Source organism: Manacus vitellinus, unplaced genomic scaffold (genome assembly GCF_001715985.3).
Source record: "Manacus vitellinus isolate BGI_N305 unplaced genomic scaffold, ASM171598v3 scaffold_7_pilon, whole genome shotgun sequence".
Lineage (NCBI taxonomy): Eukaryota > Metazoa > Chordata > Aves > Passeriformes > Pipridae > Manacus > Manacus vitellinus.
The window spans coordinates 11,714,664-11,729,284 of record NW_021940813.1 but is presented as its reverse complement, the minus strand read 5'-3'; the positions used below and the strand labels follow the sequence as shown (position 1 = coordinate 11,729,284).

The 14,621-nt window shown below is 38.9% G+C and overlaps 1 protein-coding gene across 7 annotated transcripts in view; it reads right to left on the bottom strand.

The window, feature by feature from the left end:
* The window catches only part of MAP7D2 (MAP7 domain containing 2), a 37,251-nt gene that overhangs the window by 20,218 nt on the left and 2,412 nt on the right, over positions 1–14,621 (bottom strand). For 2 of the 7 annotated variants that reach the window (XM_029964782.1, XM_029964783.1), the window contains exons 3-7: positions 13,268–13,431; positions 5,409–5,523; positions 4,391–4,489; positions 2,394–2,504; positions 979–1,101 (exon numbers count right to left, since the gene is read on the bottom strand). In XM_029964782.1, coding sequence (XP_029820642.1) covers positions 979–1,101; positions 2,394–2,504; positions 4,391–4,489; positions 5,409–5,523; positions 13,268–13,431 — 612 coding nt within the window. Of the gene's footprint in view, positions 1–978; positions 1,102–2,393; positions 2,505–4,390; positions 4,490–5,408; positions 5,524–5,713; positions 6,491–13,267; positions 13,432–14,621 lie in introns of those variants that run through there. The other 5 variants (XM_029964787.1, XM_029964785.1, XM_029964784.1 and 2 more) reach the window with 5 other exon arrangements.

Here is a 14,621-nt window from a genome sequence, read left to right as displayed (position 1 = left end):
ATTTTTTTTAAAATGGCTTTGTATTAAAAGCACTGATGCAAGACCTAAGCCCATTTTAATCGTGGTGTGTGAAAATACTCAGATGATCAGACTTTATCATCTAAATAATTTAATCCTGAAAAAATGTTTCCTTTTGCAGACAGGCATTTGGGTGTGTTCTTTGGTGTGTTTTTTAGTTTGTTTGTTTTATTAAAAGTAATATCAGCAGTGAAGCTTTTGTCATGTTTCAGCCAACATTGTGACCAGGTATAGTTTTGTAAGTAGAAACTACTCTGGAAGTCAGGCACTTGTTTAAGTATTAGCAGGATTGGAAACATTAGTTTTGTAGATGTTTACAAAATAATGGGTTTACCAGACTACCATTTACAGATAGGAATGTTAAATATCATCCCTTAAAGATCAATAATTTTTGGAACTGACACTTTCTTATCAGTATCTCTGCTTTTTCCTCTAAGTATGTATCATTTTATAGGTATAACCTAATGTATGTGTACCTAAATATATATATATAAATACACTGTCACACAGTTAAAGGCAAAAAGGTATTTAACAGCTAAGAACTGGAACCTTCATAAAAATAATTAAAGCTCAAATGGTGCACTGGGATTTTTGTTCTACATACTATTTGAGTATGACAGGGATGACATTAATAAATCAATCAAAGCCTCTGAGAGGTGTCACACCCTCGTCTAAAAACCTGTTTCTTACATGAATACATTCAGCTTTTCTATTGGCTTCAGTTTTAATGATTTCAGGTTTTTTTCTCCTAAAATAGACATTCGGGACAGGACAGACAAGATGATGTGCTTTTCCAAGATTTTAAATACACTGCAATCAGGAACAACTTAGTTCATTGTTGATTTTGTACTACCATGTAAATTGTCATTTGGTTCATGGTACTCCATTTCTTTCAGCAACTACACAGATGCAGCCACAAATATACCTGAATGGTTTCAAAGTGAGTAAGTCACATTTTACCTGGAGTATTGTACTGCTCAGAAAGCATTAGTGTACTTCTGCTTCTGGCTAAAGATGACTGTGTGGGAGTCAGCAGTCGAGAAACAATAAAGTTTTCCATTGGACTAAGATGCATGCGGTGAGCTGAAGGATGGGAGCAAATAAAATAAAATTTAAAATGCAAATAAATAAAACCATGTTACATAAAAATAACTGAAACAAAATGATGAAATGATTAAATGAAATGCCGAAAACCCTGGAAGTGTTTGAGATTTAAAATATTTGAAGATGATTTTCATTCCCTCTGAAAAAGGTTTTCTAGTTTCTCCATCCTTTTAAGTTATTTTCCCACCTGTACAATAAATATAGCAAGGTTAAGACTGTGTTGCATTTTGTTCTTACTCAGAGGCATGTTCCATTATGTAAAATGGTTGCTTTCATGACTCAGCATGAAAAAGGTTTGTCTTCTTCCCCAGTAGAAGAGGTAAAACATTTGGTATAACAGCGCAGCTTCTCCCTAACGTGCCAACCGAACTGGGACTGCATTTAAAATTTGCCATCTCACCGCATTATGTAAGTCTTATTTATACAATATGCCTGCATTCCTTCCTACTCCATAAATGTAAGCGTCAACTATGTAAGACATATTTATAGATGTTCCTCTTACACGTATATACAGTCATCCATCATAATAACCTCAAAGGTACTGATGAGGTTATTTCATTAAGAAATTCAGAACTTAAAATAAATGTACCTTCTCTTTTCATTCTAAAAACAAGCCTTTGTAGTCACTTATTTCAGTAAATACATTTTTTATCATTAGACTTTAAAGAGGGAAAAAAAGAAACACAAAACAAACCTAAAAAAGCCAAAGAGTTCACAGTGAGATAAGCCCTTCGGTCCTCTTTTAAGTGTTTAGTAATCACTAATCCTACAAGATGATCATCTTTTGCTGAGTCTCTCGTGGATCAGAGTTTTCTAACAAATTAAAGGGCTTTACAACTCTGGTCACCAGATTGAAGTGTCCCAGGTGGCTCATCGGACGTACTCCTGCCCACAGTACATCCCATATCTACCATCAAGCCACTTATTTGGTTTGCTTGTTTTTCCTTATTTGGCCAGGTCACGAGCAGTACAGTTATGGGAAATTGCTGCAGTCACAGCACGTACTTACAACCTTGTTTGCTGGAGTATCAAAACTTGAAAAAGAATCAGTAGAAAACCCACAGCGTTTGTTGCTGGACTATGATCTCCAGCAGGGCAGCACAGTCATGGGACAGGCTACGGAACTACTTTATTGTATTAATTTAAAAATGCCTCAAATGTTTGAGCTCTTTTGAATAACATACATAAGCAAATCACACAACTCTATGGACAAGAAGTGCTTTAAGCAGAAGGAGAGTTTAGGCTGGCAGGAGACCAGCAGGTTCACTTGCCTCTGTCGGGGGAATGTGTTATGGCCGCGGTGGAGGAGGAGAGGCGCTTACTGATTGGCGAGTCCATTTGCTTTGGCAGATTCATTGTAGAAGCTGAAAGTTTGTCACATGCTGCAGAGAAACGCATTGAAGATATTTGTATTCACGTCATGGTGTTGATAAACTCCCCAAATTAACCTTGCATTTGTACTCGTGGCCCTTGCCACTCACAGCACTGAATTAGGCAGGAGATAAGCTCTTTCTGACTGCTGGAAGAGCAGCATCCTGTGACACATGCTTTGGGATGCAACTTTTCTGCCTGTGAATTTAACATTCCAGTTTTACAACAGCCTATCTTTTGTACTGCCTCTGGCACCTAATTATATATCAGGTCTGAATGAGTGAAGCCATTCTGATACAAGATACTCAATACCAACACAAGCATAAAGTTACCCAAAGAAAACAAACTGCACACATGACAACTCTGAACTCATCTTCATTCCCTCTCCCCTCTGCTTTCAGTCTGGAAGACCTGGGATAGACCTCAGGTATTATTCTAATAGTAAAATTAAACAACATTTGTGTGCTTGCATGATGAGACCTCACTCTTTGGCTTTATCTTTTTGTGCTTGAGAAGATGAAAAAAAAAAAAAGGCAGGCAGATTCTTGGTACATTTTTCTTCTGAAATACTGTTTGACAAAGTCTGTTTGAGCACAATATCCATTTCCTACCTTGGCATTTATTCAACTGAATGAAGGAAAAATGTTACCTAAGTATTACTACAATGTACTAGTACATGATGATCACTGTATGATACTCAGAAGCCAAAAACATAGGTTCCTTGTCCTCTAAATCTGATTTTTATTTCTTTCAAAACCAAAAATATTTTCAGCAAGGCACATGCATGTGTAATTCTGCAGCTCCTAAGTTACTGTATTCCCCATTACATCCATCAAATCATTGCCTCAGTGGGGTTTGCAAGATTTGCTTCCATCTACTACAGTAGACAATACAATTTGCTTTTTTAAAAAAGCATGTATGATGCTGGTATGCTGCAAAACATCAGTTGCACAGCCAAATATCTTTGCACATAAAAACCAATTAGTATAAGAATTTGAATCTCTTTGCACAGAAATAAGAATTCTGTGAGACCATGGGCAGAACATTTATTGTACATTCTGCAGGAGTAATAGCCAAGCCTAACTCCTCCTTTGAGGGGAGAGAAGGAACCTACTTCTCAAAAGCACAGGCTGTGTTTTGTTTTCAAAATGCCAAGTACATTTACAATCAAGATTAGAAATCCTATATGCAAAACATTCGTAATTTTGGAGGACTCATGTTCTTCACAGTCCTTTTATGGAAACAGTAACTAAAAAAATCTTAGCCACAAAAAAAATGCAAAAAAAGATAACTGAACAGTATAAAACATAATTGTTTAAACAAAGTCAACTCCCTGACTTTGTTACAAATACCAGTTAAACCAAAATTTATTTTAGGAGGCTGAAAACACAGCATGGCCACGTAAATTTATTCCAAATTTACTTGGTCTTAAAATATTGCAGAAAAAGGTCCTTGAGATGTAAAAAGAGGACTGTTTTGATGAAACACAGTCTTCATAACACATTTTGTCTTACTGTGGCAACTGAAATTTTTTTCAACAGCACCTGTGCCCATCCATTAGAACTGTCAAATATATGCCTAATTATACACACACACACACACAGAGCACCCACAGAATTAACAAAGATGAGAATCTGGGTGGTAGAAGTCTACAGTTACTGAGAAGACCATGAAATGCCTCTACTGTGCTGGAATGTGAGGCATGCACTGCTCCACCATGGCAAAATTAAAAAGAAATTAAAAAGACATTCGTCTACAACGCTAAGGGTAATGCTGTAGACTACCAGACTGAAATTATAAGAAAACAGTGGTTAGGAAGGACAAGATCAGTGGATGGATTACAGTGATTAGAACAGTTATAAACAAGACACGATGGTACTGTGATTCTCTGAAATACCATTGAAGGAATCAGCAGGAGCAGTAGAGGTCACAGGGTCTGGAGGAAGGGTGTTGGCAGCTAAACCTAGAACAGGGGGTGGGGTATTTTCTGATTCACCTACACAGCAGAGAAATCAGAGCAAAAAGAGGTGAAAGAAATTACTGAATAAGTTGGGGGAGCTGGAATTAAGCATAAACTGCACCACAAAGAAAAACTGGTTTCTTTCTCAAAATATAAAAGACTTCTTTTACTATTACATATATTTAATTTCTGGGGTTTTTAATGGCATACCATTAAAACTATGATGTGAAACAGAGTTTGCCTTTTTAAAGTTAAGTATATTACACTGTTTAAAAGAGTAACTGTCATATTTCATCATCACCCAAACATGGACATTTTCCTCATAACATCAGTTTATTCAAATCTGACAAATTTAAATAAATTGTATGATAAAAGAGAAAACATGCATCTTTTTGAAATATAAAAGCAGCACATGACTGATTATGTAATAAAAACAACTTGCTCTGAAGCCAAAGCAAAAACAGCAGTAACAGAATGTATATGGGGGGAAAAAACAAACTGTTTTAAACTGCACATGCTGCATAGTCATCTAGAAATTCCCAGCAGGTTTTTAAAAGCACCAAACAAAAACAGATCATCATTTTGCAAGGTTTAGACAGCACTCAGTCCTTTGGTGAATATTGAATTTGCTAACTGTATGTGTGGGAAGACAATGTGGAGGAAGATAATAAGGGAGACTGTGCATCGATTTTAATTTTAGCATTTAGCATCCTCCAAACAGATTCTGGTTACTCCATTAAAATGATCTGCATTCCTAAAGTTAGGAGGAACCTTTCTCCTCAGAAGGCATTAGAGAGAGGAAGCCTGGCAAGCAATTACAAAGTAGTTATTCACGCCCCAAGGCAGAAGCCCCTACAGTACCACCCTAACTATAAAACCATCATACTTACTATCTCCACAATCTCACGCATTTTGCACTTCCAGATCTGCAATGCAGGCAGCCTGTTTCACTTACCATCTCTCCCTCCTGAGCCTGCAGCCAGTGCTCCTCCCCACGACCATCGCTTCTGCTTCTGTTCCAGCTGCTGGCTGCGTTCAAGGGACCGACGCATCATGGCTTCTAAACGTTCCTGGTTGTGTTGGTACAAAACCAGAAACCAAATCTCAGTCAGTTCTTTGGGGGGCTTTTTTCCCCCCTGCCTTCTGAAACCATGCTAAAAATACACAGTCCCCCTGTTGCTCCACACAAGATGATTACAGGCACTTGTTCTCAATAAAAGAAAAAGAAGTGAAAAAAGAAGGTATCAGCATTCTACCTACCTCCAGATATGTGTGTCCTTTGTCTGCAAGCCACTGAGGTCACTACAGAGGCCTAAGTAAATAACACAGGTTGCATCACTGCCTAGCATCTGCTCCTGCTGGTGAGGCTGCTGCTGTGCTCTGGACTTAATTTGTATAAGAATAATGCTCGACAAGCATTAACTCCTTCTTGTCTATGCAGACATCAGGATTTTTTCCCATCTCTTTCTGAGCACATTAAAATTGCTGCAATGTCAGTGGCTCCACCTAGTCACTCAGATAAATGATCACTTCAAACCCAAAGTAGGTTACTTTGCAGGATGCCCTATTTATATATTTATTTTTACAAAAACTCCCTCCTTGCTTCCGCTATGTTCCTTACAGTCTATGCAGTTAAAAGCTTCTGATTTTTTTCCCTCTGTGTATTTTTTTAGTGCATGCCTAGATCATGCTGTTCCAAGATTCACTTTTTTTCCCCTCACTCTATCCCTATGTTCTTCTCCATGGCTTGCTGAGGTAGGATTTTCAGACATGAGAGAACAAATATATTTCTTTCCCTCCCCAAATCCTGTTCTGCCTTTAACTTATAGCAAAGTCTGGTCACCTTATGCCCTCTCCATCACCACCTGACTTACTGAAAGACCTCCACTGAGTTTCATTCCCACCTCCTCCCTCTGCCAGTTTCTCAGTGATTTATTGTTGTGGCAATGATCTCTGCACCTTTTCTTTTCCTCCTTTCAAGCAGATATAATGTGGTTCTTCCCCACCCACCGTTCCATCATCTAACAGCCTCTTTTCTTCCTCCTCCCATCTGGCAACCTCCTCACCCTCACAGCCCAACCCCTGCCATGAAAGATGTCTACTCTTGCTGCCTCCAACTTTTGCCCCAATGGATTTTAGACCTTTGATCCTATAAGTATTTTTGGTGCTATTAATTATTATCTTTGCTATGTCCTTCTGCTCTAGTGTAAAATTCCTACTTCTCATCCACTTCAAACTGGATCCTGCAGGCTTCTGTGATTACATCATACCCCTTCAGATTTTTATCAACCCCCTGCTCTGTCTCCAGTATCTTTTGGCAGCTCAGATCAACTGCATGGAAAACCTCTCATACATCTCTTGGACAGATTACTTTCTCTAACTGATTCATGCCTTTGGACTGGCTTTCCTATTGCCCTGCTCTGAGATATTTTACCACAGAATTTCAGTCTTTGTTCAAGCATGTCTCCTTCAGTCTCTGCACTGATGTTGAGCCTGTAGTCTCTGATGAAACACCTTCAGCACATCAGACCCTAACATCAGGCACCTCCAGAAACCTCCATGCCAGAACTTTTATACATGTACCTGTAACCTTTGTGTTACCTTCCTGGGGTTCTGTCTACAGCCTTCCACAATGCCAGATGTCTTCCCATCATTTTCTGGTTATCTGCAATATACTTTTGTCTCTTCCACATCCTTGAAGAATCTCTTCTACTGCAACTTGCAGTAACTTATTTCTGACCTCATTTTTCCACCTCATCCACCCCTACTAACAGTTATCCATCAATATCAACAGTAAGCCACTACCTTTAATCTTTAAGCTCTCTTCCCTCAATCTTATTAAAAATCACTTGTGCTATAAAGAATTCCAATATATTACCCTCCATACAAAGAGTGAGAAAAAAAATTTTTGCATACTCTTTCCATCATTCTCAGCTCTCTTGTCCCTGTTACCTTTTGGCCAGGTGCCCCACCCTGCTGTTACAATTTCTTCTGCTGTCTCCGGAAGACGATTTTTCAGCCATGTGTTTTGAGTCTATCAGGTAACATCATTCAAAGACCACTGAAAGCAGGCAGCTGCTTCCCCGCCCTCCCTCCCCCCTTCTGTCTCCTCAGTGCCATCAGTGTCCAGGCAGGCATGAAAATGCAAGCTCTGCCTCCTTCCTTCCCCTTCTTCTCCCTGTAGAGCAAATGCACGAAGCATCAGGAGGCAGCACAAAGCTCAAGTGCAGCCTCTTCTGCAACAGCACAGAAAATCCCCCAGTTCTGAGTACCCTATTCACTTCTTGTCCCTACTTGGGGTGTAAAAAGGAAAAAAATCTTTCAGCCTCTGGAATCCGAAACCACTCCCCTCTGATTTAGTTCGCTACAGTCTTTCTTTCTTCTCTTACTACTTGATGGTGCAGTTTTCACATTTAAAACCTGTGTGTGCTGCCTTTGCATTTCAAGTTAATGCTTTTTACTTTTAATTTCCCACCTCTCTAATTTAATTCTGTTTGAGTCCTTTTTCTGTCCTTACTCTTTCCAAACCTCACTTATTTCATCAGCAGTTCTTCTCTGCAGTCTGCTTCTTTTCACTACTTTCTTCTACTATGCATCTTGCTCCAACCTACCCTTCTACCCACACTCTTTACACCAAGGAAAATTGCCCTACCATTTATTTCTCACTAAAACATATTCTTATACAGAACCTTTATTTCTTCCCGTTTCTAATTAATATTGTTAGACATTAATCAAAAAAGATAAGATGAAAGGAGTCAAGTTTCAATTATCTGGCTGATTTATGTTTGTTTGCTGTTTTGTTTAGGGTTTTTTAATGACGTATGGAGTAAGAACCAGCAATATTCTATAGCTGGCAAACCAGCTAATACACTTATACCACCTACTATGCAAGTGTTTTAAGAATAAAATGCATGGTGAAATAGATTAAAGAAATTAAATGATTCCTCATACCTAATTGAAAATCCATGCTACCTACAATCTGAGGTTGAAATCTTCAACTACGCGATGTGGAAAGGATCACTGAATTTCATTTGCAAAGAGCCTTTCATTAAAGCACTATAGAACATAATTATTAAACCTCATGCAAATATAGCTTAGATAAAGAACAATATGAAGGCCATTTTTCACAAAGAAAGGATGGTTATTAAAAAAACACTTTAAGTTGGCAGAAAACTAAAAAGCCAAAGAAAACAATAAGACACAAGGAAGCATAGCACAAACACCTCATACATTAATAATTTGTTCTGTGACGAAAATTAAACCACAAGACAAAGCATTCCTTCACCAGCAAACGTGGAAAACCCTTCCAGTCTATGCTATAGATGAAATACCTTCTTAAAAAGATATTAAACTACCCATGTGATCCTCATTTGGGAACTCTAACAGCTACAGATAGGGGAAACAATGTCTGCAGTGAAGATATAGTGGGTTCCCACAAAAAAACTATAATGCACAAGAATTGCATGTAGGTTAAATTAAGAATTAATAAAACCATAAAAGAGAGCCATCTACTGCTAGTATCTAAAAATACATGTTACTTTCCAAAATTCAGTTATTCATCCAGGTTTTCCTCAGCCTGAGAAACAGAATAAACATTTGTACTGTTTGAATTAAAAACAAACAAACAAAAAACCCACAAACAAAACCCAGTTGTGAGAAAACAAGTAATTTGACTAAGTAGTTTCCTCTTCTCTGTGCAAAATATAACACAGATGTGACAACAGGGAAAAAATTAATTTTAAAAGTATTATGACTTAAAATAATTTGTGCAAACAATTCTAAACCGATCTTCTTACACCTACAATATAAATATCTAAAAGAGTCCAAAAGCACCTCTTTCCTCTTCTCTTTACATACAGCACAGTATGTAAGTAGCTCACTGTTTCCTGATATTATCAGCTGGCTTCATCTTTTGAGTGGCTCTTCCATATAGCAACAAAAGAGTTATGTTATTTTCTATTTAAAAAGTGCATTAAAAGCAATACAGTATTCTTAAATTTTATTACCATTCTGAATAAAATTAACTTATACTCTCAACCAATTACAGTTATGGGTGTGTGTCAGGGTGTGTGCATCAAACAAATAGGACAGAGGAAGGCTCTGCCTTAAGGTACAAAGGGAGCTGCCACGGCAGGGAACGGCAGGGGGAGGGCAGAGGATGGTCAGTAATGAGGACTAAATATTTCTCCTCATGTCCACCACAGAGCAGAGTGAAAGACTGCTTGCAATCTCAAACAGTTTACAGCAGAATTTTTATATTTCTCATGCAACAGAATCCCACTCAGGATATGAATTGCCAAAATCTGTTTGGAAAGCAATCATTATTTCATATATTATAATTTTAAAAGTAATTAAATTTGAATTGTATATAATACAGTAAGTAATTAAAGCTATAATATCTTGAGAGTTGCCACTCTCTTGTGTCTTAAGTGCATACTTTTTACAAAGGTAACAAATACTGCATGTGCACTAAAACAATCTCTCCAATGATGCAGGATATTCTTTTCCATTTAGCAGTTGTTACATCAATCTTTCCAGTCAAGTGCTGGCTTAGATTTGATGCTGTCTACGGGGTCATCTAAACATTAGTTTACTGGTAGGTTCAGTACTAATTTTATCAGAATCCTTTTTAATAAAATCTGATGGTTTTATTAAAAATAAATCTTTGACTAGATGGATGTTATTGCCTTTATTCACACAAGCATCCTTGACATGGCCTGTACAAGTGATGTTCATATTGTCTTATGGAATCCAAGATCAGCAGAAGAACATGGCTCCTATGAAGACTTCCAAGAACCCATGTACAGCTAGACACCTATTTGCAAGGCATTTTCCAAGTCACATGGAAGTTCAAGACAGAGAAAAGGAAAAAACTATTTTAACTGAAAAAGGACTGGCTTTACTTTTATCCAGTCCCAGTTAAAAGCAACTCTTTAATCACTTCTGTTGAACAACATGTTTCTTTCCTCAAGGCTCAGGGACTGCTTTTACTGAAGGAGGTGGGCAACTTTAAGAGTAATACACAGGGGAGGACAGTGCTACTGAAGACCTCTGCAGATAAGAAAGGTGCAGTCAGTGTCAACGGGGCAAGCACATATTTTCATATATATTTATTCAGGTCCTGTCTGAAGAATCGGAGACACTTTCACTGTGCTCTGCAACAAGCTCCAGCTGCCCCAGAGGTGAACTCTAAGAGAACACCTCCATTCCTACCAATACAGACATAAAACCACCATATCTTATCTGGCATTGTAGAGTGGAAAAAGTAAGCAAAATAAATGGAATTTTAGCCACCTCCTCTTTAAGAAGTCCTTAGCACGCAAAACAGCCAAGCAGAGGATGCTCTGACATAGGAGTCAACAAGTCCCCACCAGTTTTCTCTCTCTCAAAGTCTTCCAGATGCAACAATATTTTGTAGAGAGATATTTATATAACCTGTTCCTATCACAAATATGCACTACCTTCTGCTGCGTTAAAAAGCAAGGAAAAATAACTTTGGGAAAATATAAAGGACAACCAATAAGGCAGAGAGCAAGGAACAAAATCTCTCTACTTGTCATTTCAGACACCTGATGAGGTGTCAGGTAAAATGGGTGCTCCAGTCCCCAGCCAGTGTAAACTAGAGTTAAAATGAAGAACACTGAGGACATGTTGCATTATATTGGCTCACTGGCCAGGGTGTCCCCCACCCCCCACCCCAGGTGTGGGAAATACAGCTTCAAAGCTCTTCCAGTAAAGATGATCTTTAAATGGCCACAATGACTCACAAGCCAAGCAACTTGCAATGCCCAGGGAGCTGCTAGTTCATCATCCTTACTCAGCCCCTCACTGTTACTATGCACATGGGGTTTGAAGGATTCATCAGAAGTAGAAGGGGAATTTGGCAGATCCTTTAGTAGAATTCAAGTGGAATTTGAGAAATGAGGGACAAGAAACCACGAAGGGAAGCCAGAAGGTGATGTCTCACATTCCCAGTTTCCTTCTTCTCTCACTCTTCCCTGTTCTACAGATAATTCCCCTGTGTACCCTCTCCTCCTTCAGAGGCTCCTGGATTTTTCCTCCCACCAGGTTTAATCCATCCCCAAACAAGCAAGCATCCTCTCCTGTCCTACTGCCCCTCTCATCTTCCTCAGCCTGGGGGAAGAGGGAGGGAGGAAAGAAAAGGTAAAGAAGCCAGATCTGGGCCTGTCTTAACTCCCAAAGAAAGGCTTTGGACAGTCTAAGCAAAAAAAAGACCATCCCAGCGAGAGAAGTGGTACTTGTATTATGACCAAACACTTGGAAACAGCCTTTCTCTCACCATTAGAGAAGTCTCCCATCACACATAGTGTCCTGGGGAGCTGTAACAGGCTTGCTGATGCTTGGGACAAACATCACTCCATGCTCAGCCCCTAATGTCCATCACTAGGGAAGTGCAGGAGGCCACTGCAGGAGATGGAGTCCCCACTGAACAGACCCCTTGGCTCTGACCTGCCACAGCCTCTCCTATGTCCAACAATCCTGCTCTCATTTGTCCAGCAAAGGCAAACTGTGCAGGCAGGGAAAGCAGGCAGTTGCTCATCTCCCCACCTCCCTCTGCTGCAAATTTTGAGGACAGGGGTTTGGAAGTTATTGCACTTGCCCCTTTCCCTCACAACCCTCAGAGGGAATCAATTTTTCTTAGCTGCAAAAGGTTACTACAGCAAGAAATGCTAGGGAAGGAGCACATCAGGTCAACGATGTTACCACAGAAGAGAGACCTCCTACCCCTCTTTGTTTCTGATTTTTGCCATTTTTCTTAAAAGAATTTGAAACAAACCACATGACAAAATATTTTAAAATTAATTCTCAGCCATTACACAGAAGCCACAATCAGTATGTTAAAGCTGAAAGAGAAATGACAGGATGTAATCTTCTCTTCAACTTAATGTGAAAAATCTAACAAAAAATTCAATGAACAGCAGTATATTATTCTGATTCCATGCAGAAGTGTTTTAACTGTTTTGCAAAGTTATTGTGATCAAAAGATGGTGGGGGCAGAAAAAAGGAGGAACTGCAGATTTCTAGAGCTTTTTTTATCTAGGAACTAGGGAAATATCTTCTACTGGCCTTTTTTTTTTTCAAACCACTGCCCCCTTTTCCAAAAATCATTAATTCTTTATCAGTTGCAGTAGCAGTGCTAGTGTTTTCATTATAAAGTCATGCAGAAATATACACAGACACTGCATTCAGAGATCTGTACCAGAAATTGGACTCACTAGAGCAAAAAAAGAACCTTAAACAATCTCAGCAGGGAGTATAGAAGAGAGGAAGGGTAGGAAGATGCTTAAAATATATGTGATTAATTCTGTTCTGTGCTAGAATTTTAAAGCAGTCTAGATTCTTTACTGCTTTAAGTAAGAATTTCTGAGTTTCTGTCACCAAGGAAAAATGAAACAGCACATTTTCATAAACATTATTTCTGTTTCATGACAATAAACAGAACAGTAAGAAAAATCTTTCCCTTTTTGGAAACACTCATCTTTAAAAGTACCTTCTGGAAAGCTGGTGCTTTATCATTTGACAATCAGAGTCCCAGATATGTTAGCAATAGTAGATAACTACTCTGTGAGATCAGACAGAAATCAAGTTAAAAAAACGCTTTGGAAAGTCTTTCTGATGTACAAGCAGTAGCAGACTCCTAATAGCTGTGGTGATGTGGTTTGCAGTTCCCGAAGCAATACCCACATGTCTCCAGTCCTGCCCCCCCAAATCGTTTAATGAATGTCAGTATTCAGCTATGGTTAATGCTACCACACAGAACTGCTCTGCTGCACATCTCCCAGTGGACCTCACCTCCTCCTCTTTAAGCTTTTGTCTCCGTTTTTCTTCAACAGCTGCTCTCTTCTGCTCCTCCCTCTGCCTCTGTTCCTCCAGTCTTCTCCACCTCTCCTCCATTTGCTTTTCATACTGAAGTTTTGCTCTTCTCTCTTTCTCCAGTATCTGCTGTTCCCTGGCAGCTTATGCAGAGAAAAAGGTGCATTTCACTTTACAAAATCTTCTTCTGTTTTAAAATTATTTGATAGCATGACACAATAGTGTAAAAGAACAAATAGTGTAAAAGTACACAGGGTCTTAGTACACTAAGATTAAAAACATAGTGAACAGAAGTGCTGAAACAACGAGTAAAGCTAAGTGATTTGCTCAATAAACAAGTAAGGAAGCCCTTGTACACAAGGTGACAGTTTGTGCCCCTTACCTATGTAAGAACAGTGTGCAGAACGGTTTAAAAACACTTTTTTGTTTATGCTTCAAATCTCTCTGTAGCTTAAAGCCAAATTATTTTTTCAGACATAACAAATGTTCCCAGTAAGCTTTGAAGTGAATCGGTTACGTAAATTGAAGCAAAAGCCCTTGGAATTTCTTTAAAACTGCTTCTTGTTATGGAGCTGCCTTCCAAATAAATACATGAAAACAACATATGCTAAGTTTTCTATGAAGTTTTGAAAATACACCATTCAGCTCATAATTTGGTATTTCATCTTTACCCACTTCTGCCTTTCACATGAAAAAAAAATTACTTCTGTTATCGAGGGTTTGCCCAGTTGTTTATTCCAACTGGAGGAATAACCTTCTTGCAAGATCACCTTGATACAGAAATTCAGAGTGCAACATTACATACAGGACTGTTGCTTCAGGTTTATGGAGGAGAACAAATAGCAGAAGTTGATGTGGCAAATCATGAGGAAAAATTCACTTTTCTCATGCAAGTGTATTCCATAAGAAGGCAGGAAAGAGGAGTTCAGTAAGCATGCCTACATACACACAAGCCTGTAATGTCACATACCAACACACACACAGCCGATATCAAAGAAGGAATATTCTCAAAGTTGCCAGGCTAAGAACTTGAAAGTTAGGGAAAGTCAAAATTAATGCTGTTTATACAAGAACTAGTCTTTCATCATGCTCATGTATTCAGCCTCACACTGCTCCTTCAGTTCCTGTTTCCTTGTACAGAACATTTTCACCCTTCTAATTCTATCGCAATATCTCCCCATCATTCCTAGGTTCTTGCCCAGCCACCTCAATTGCCTCCTCTGAGCCTTTTTCCCTCAGCTCCTGCCCTCAGGCTCTTTAACTGCAACTGCGACCTTTGGTCCCTTTTGGCCCCACTACATCCTCAAGCCCTTGGGTGAAAGCCAGAGTCTTT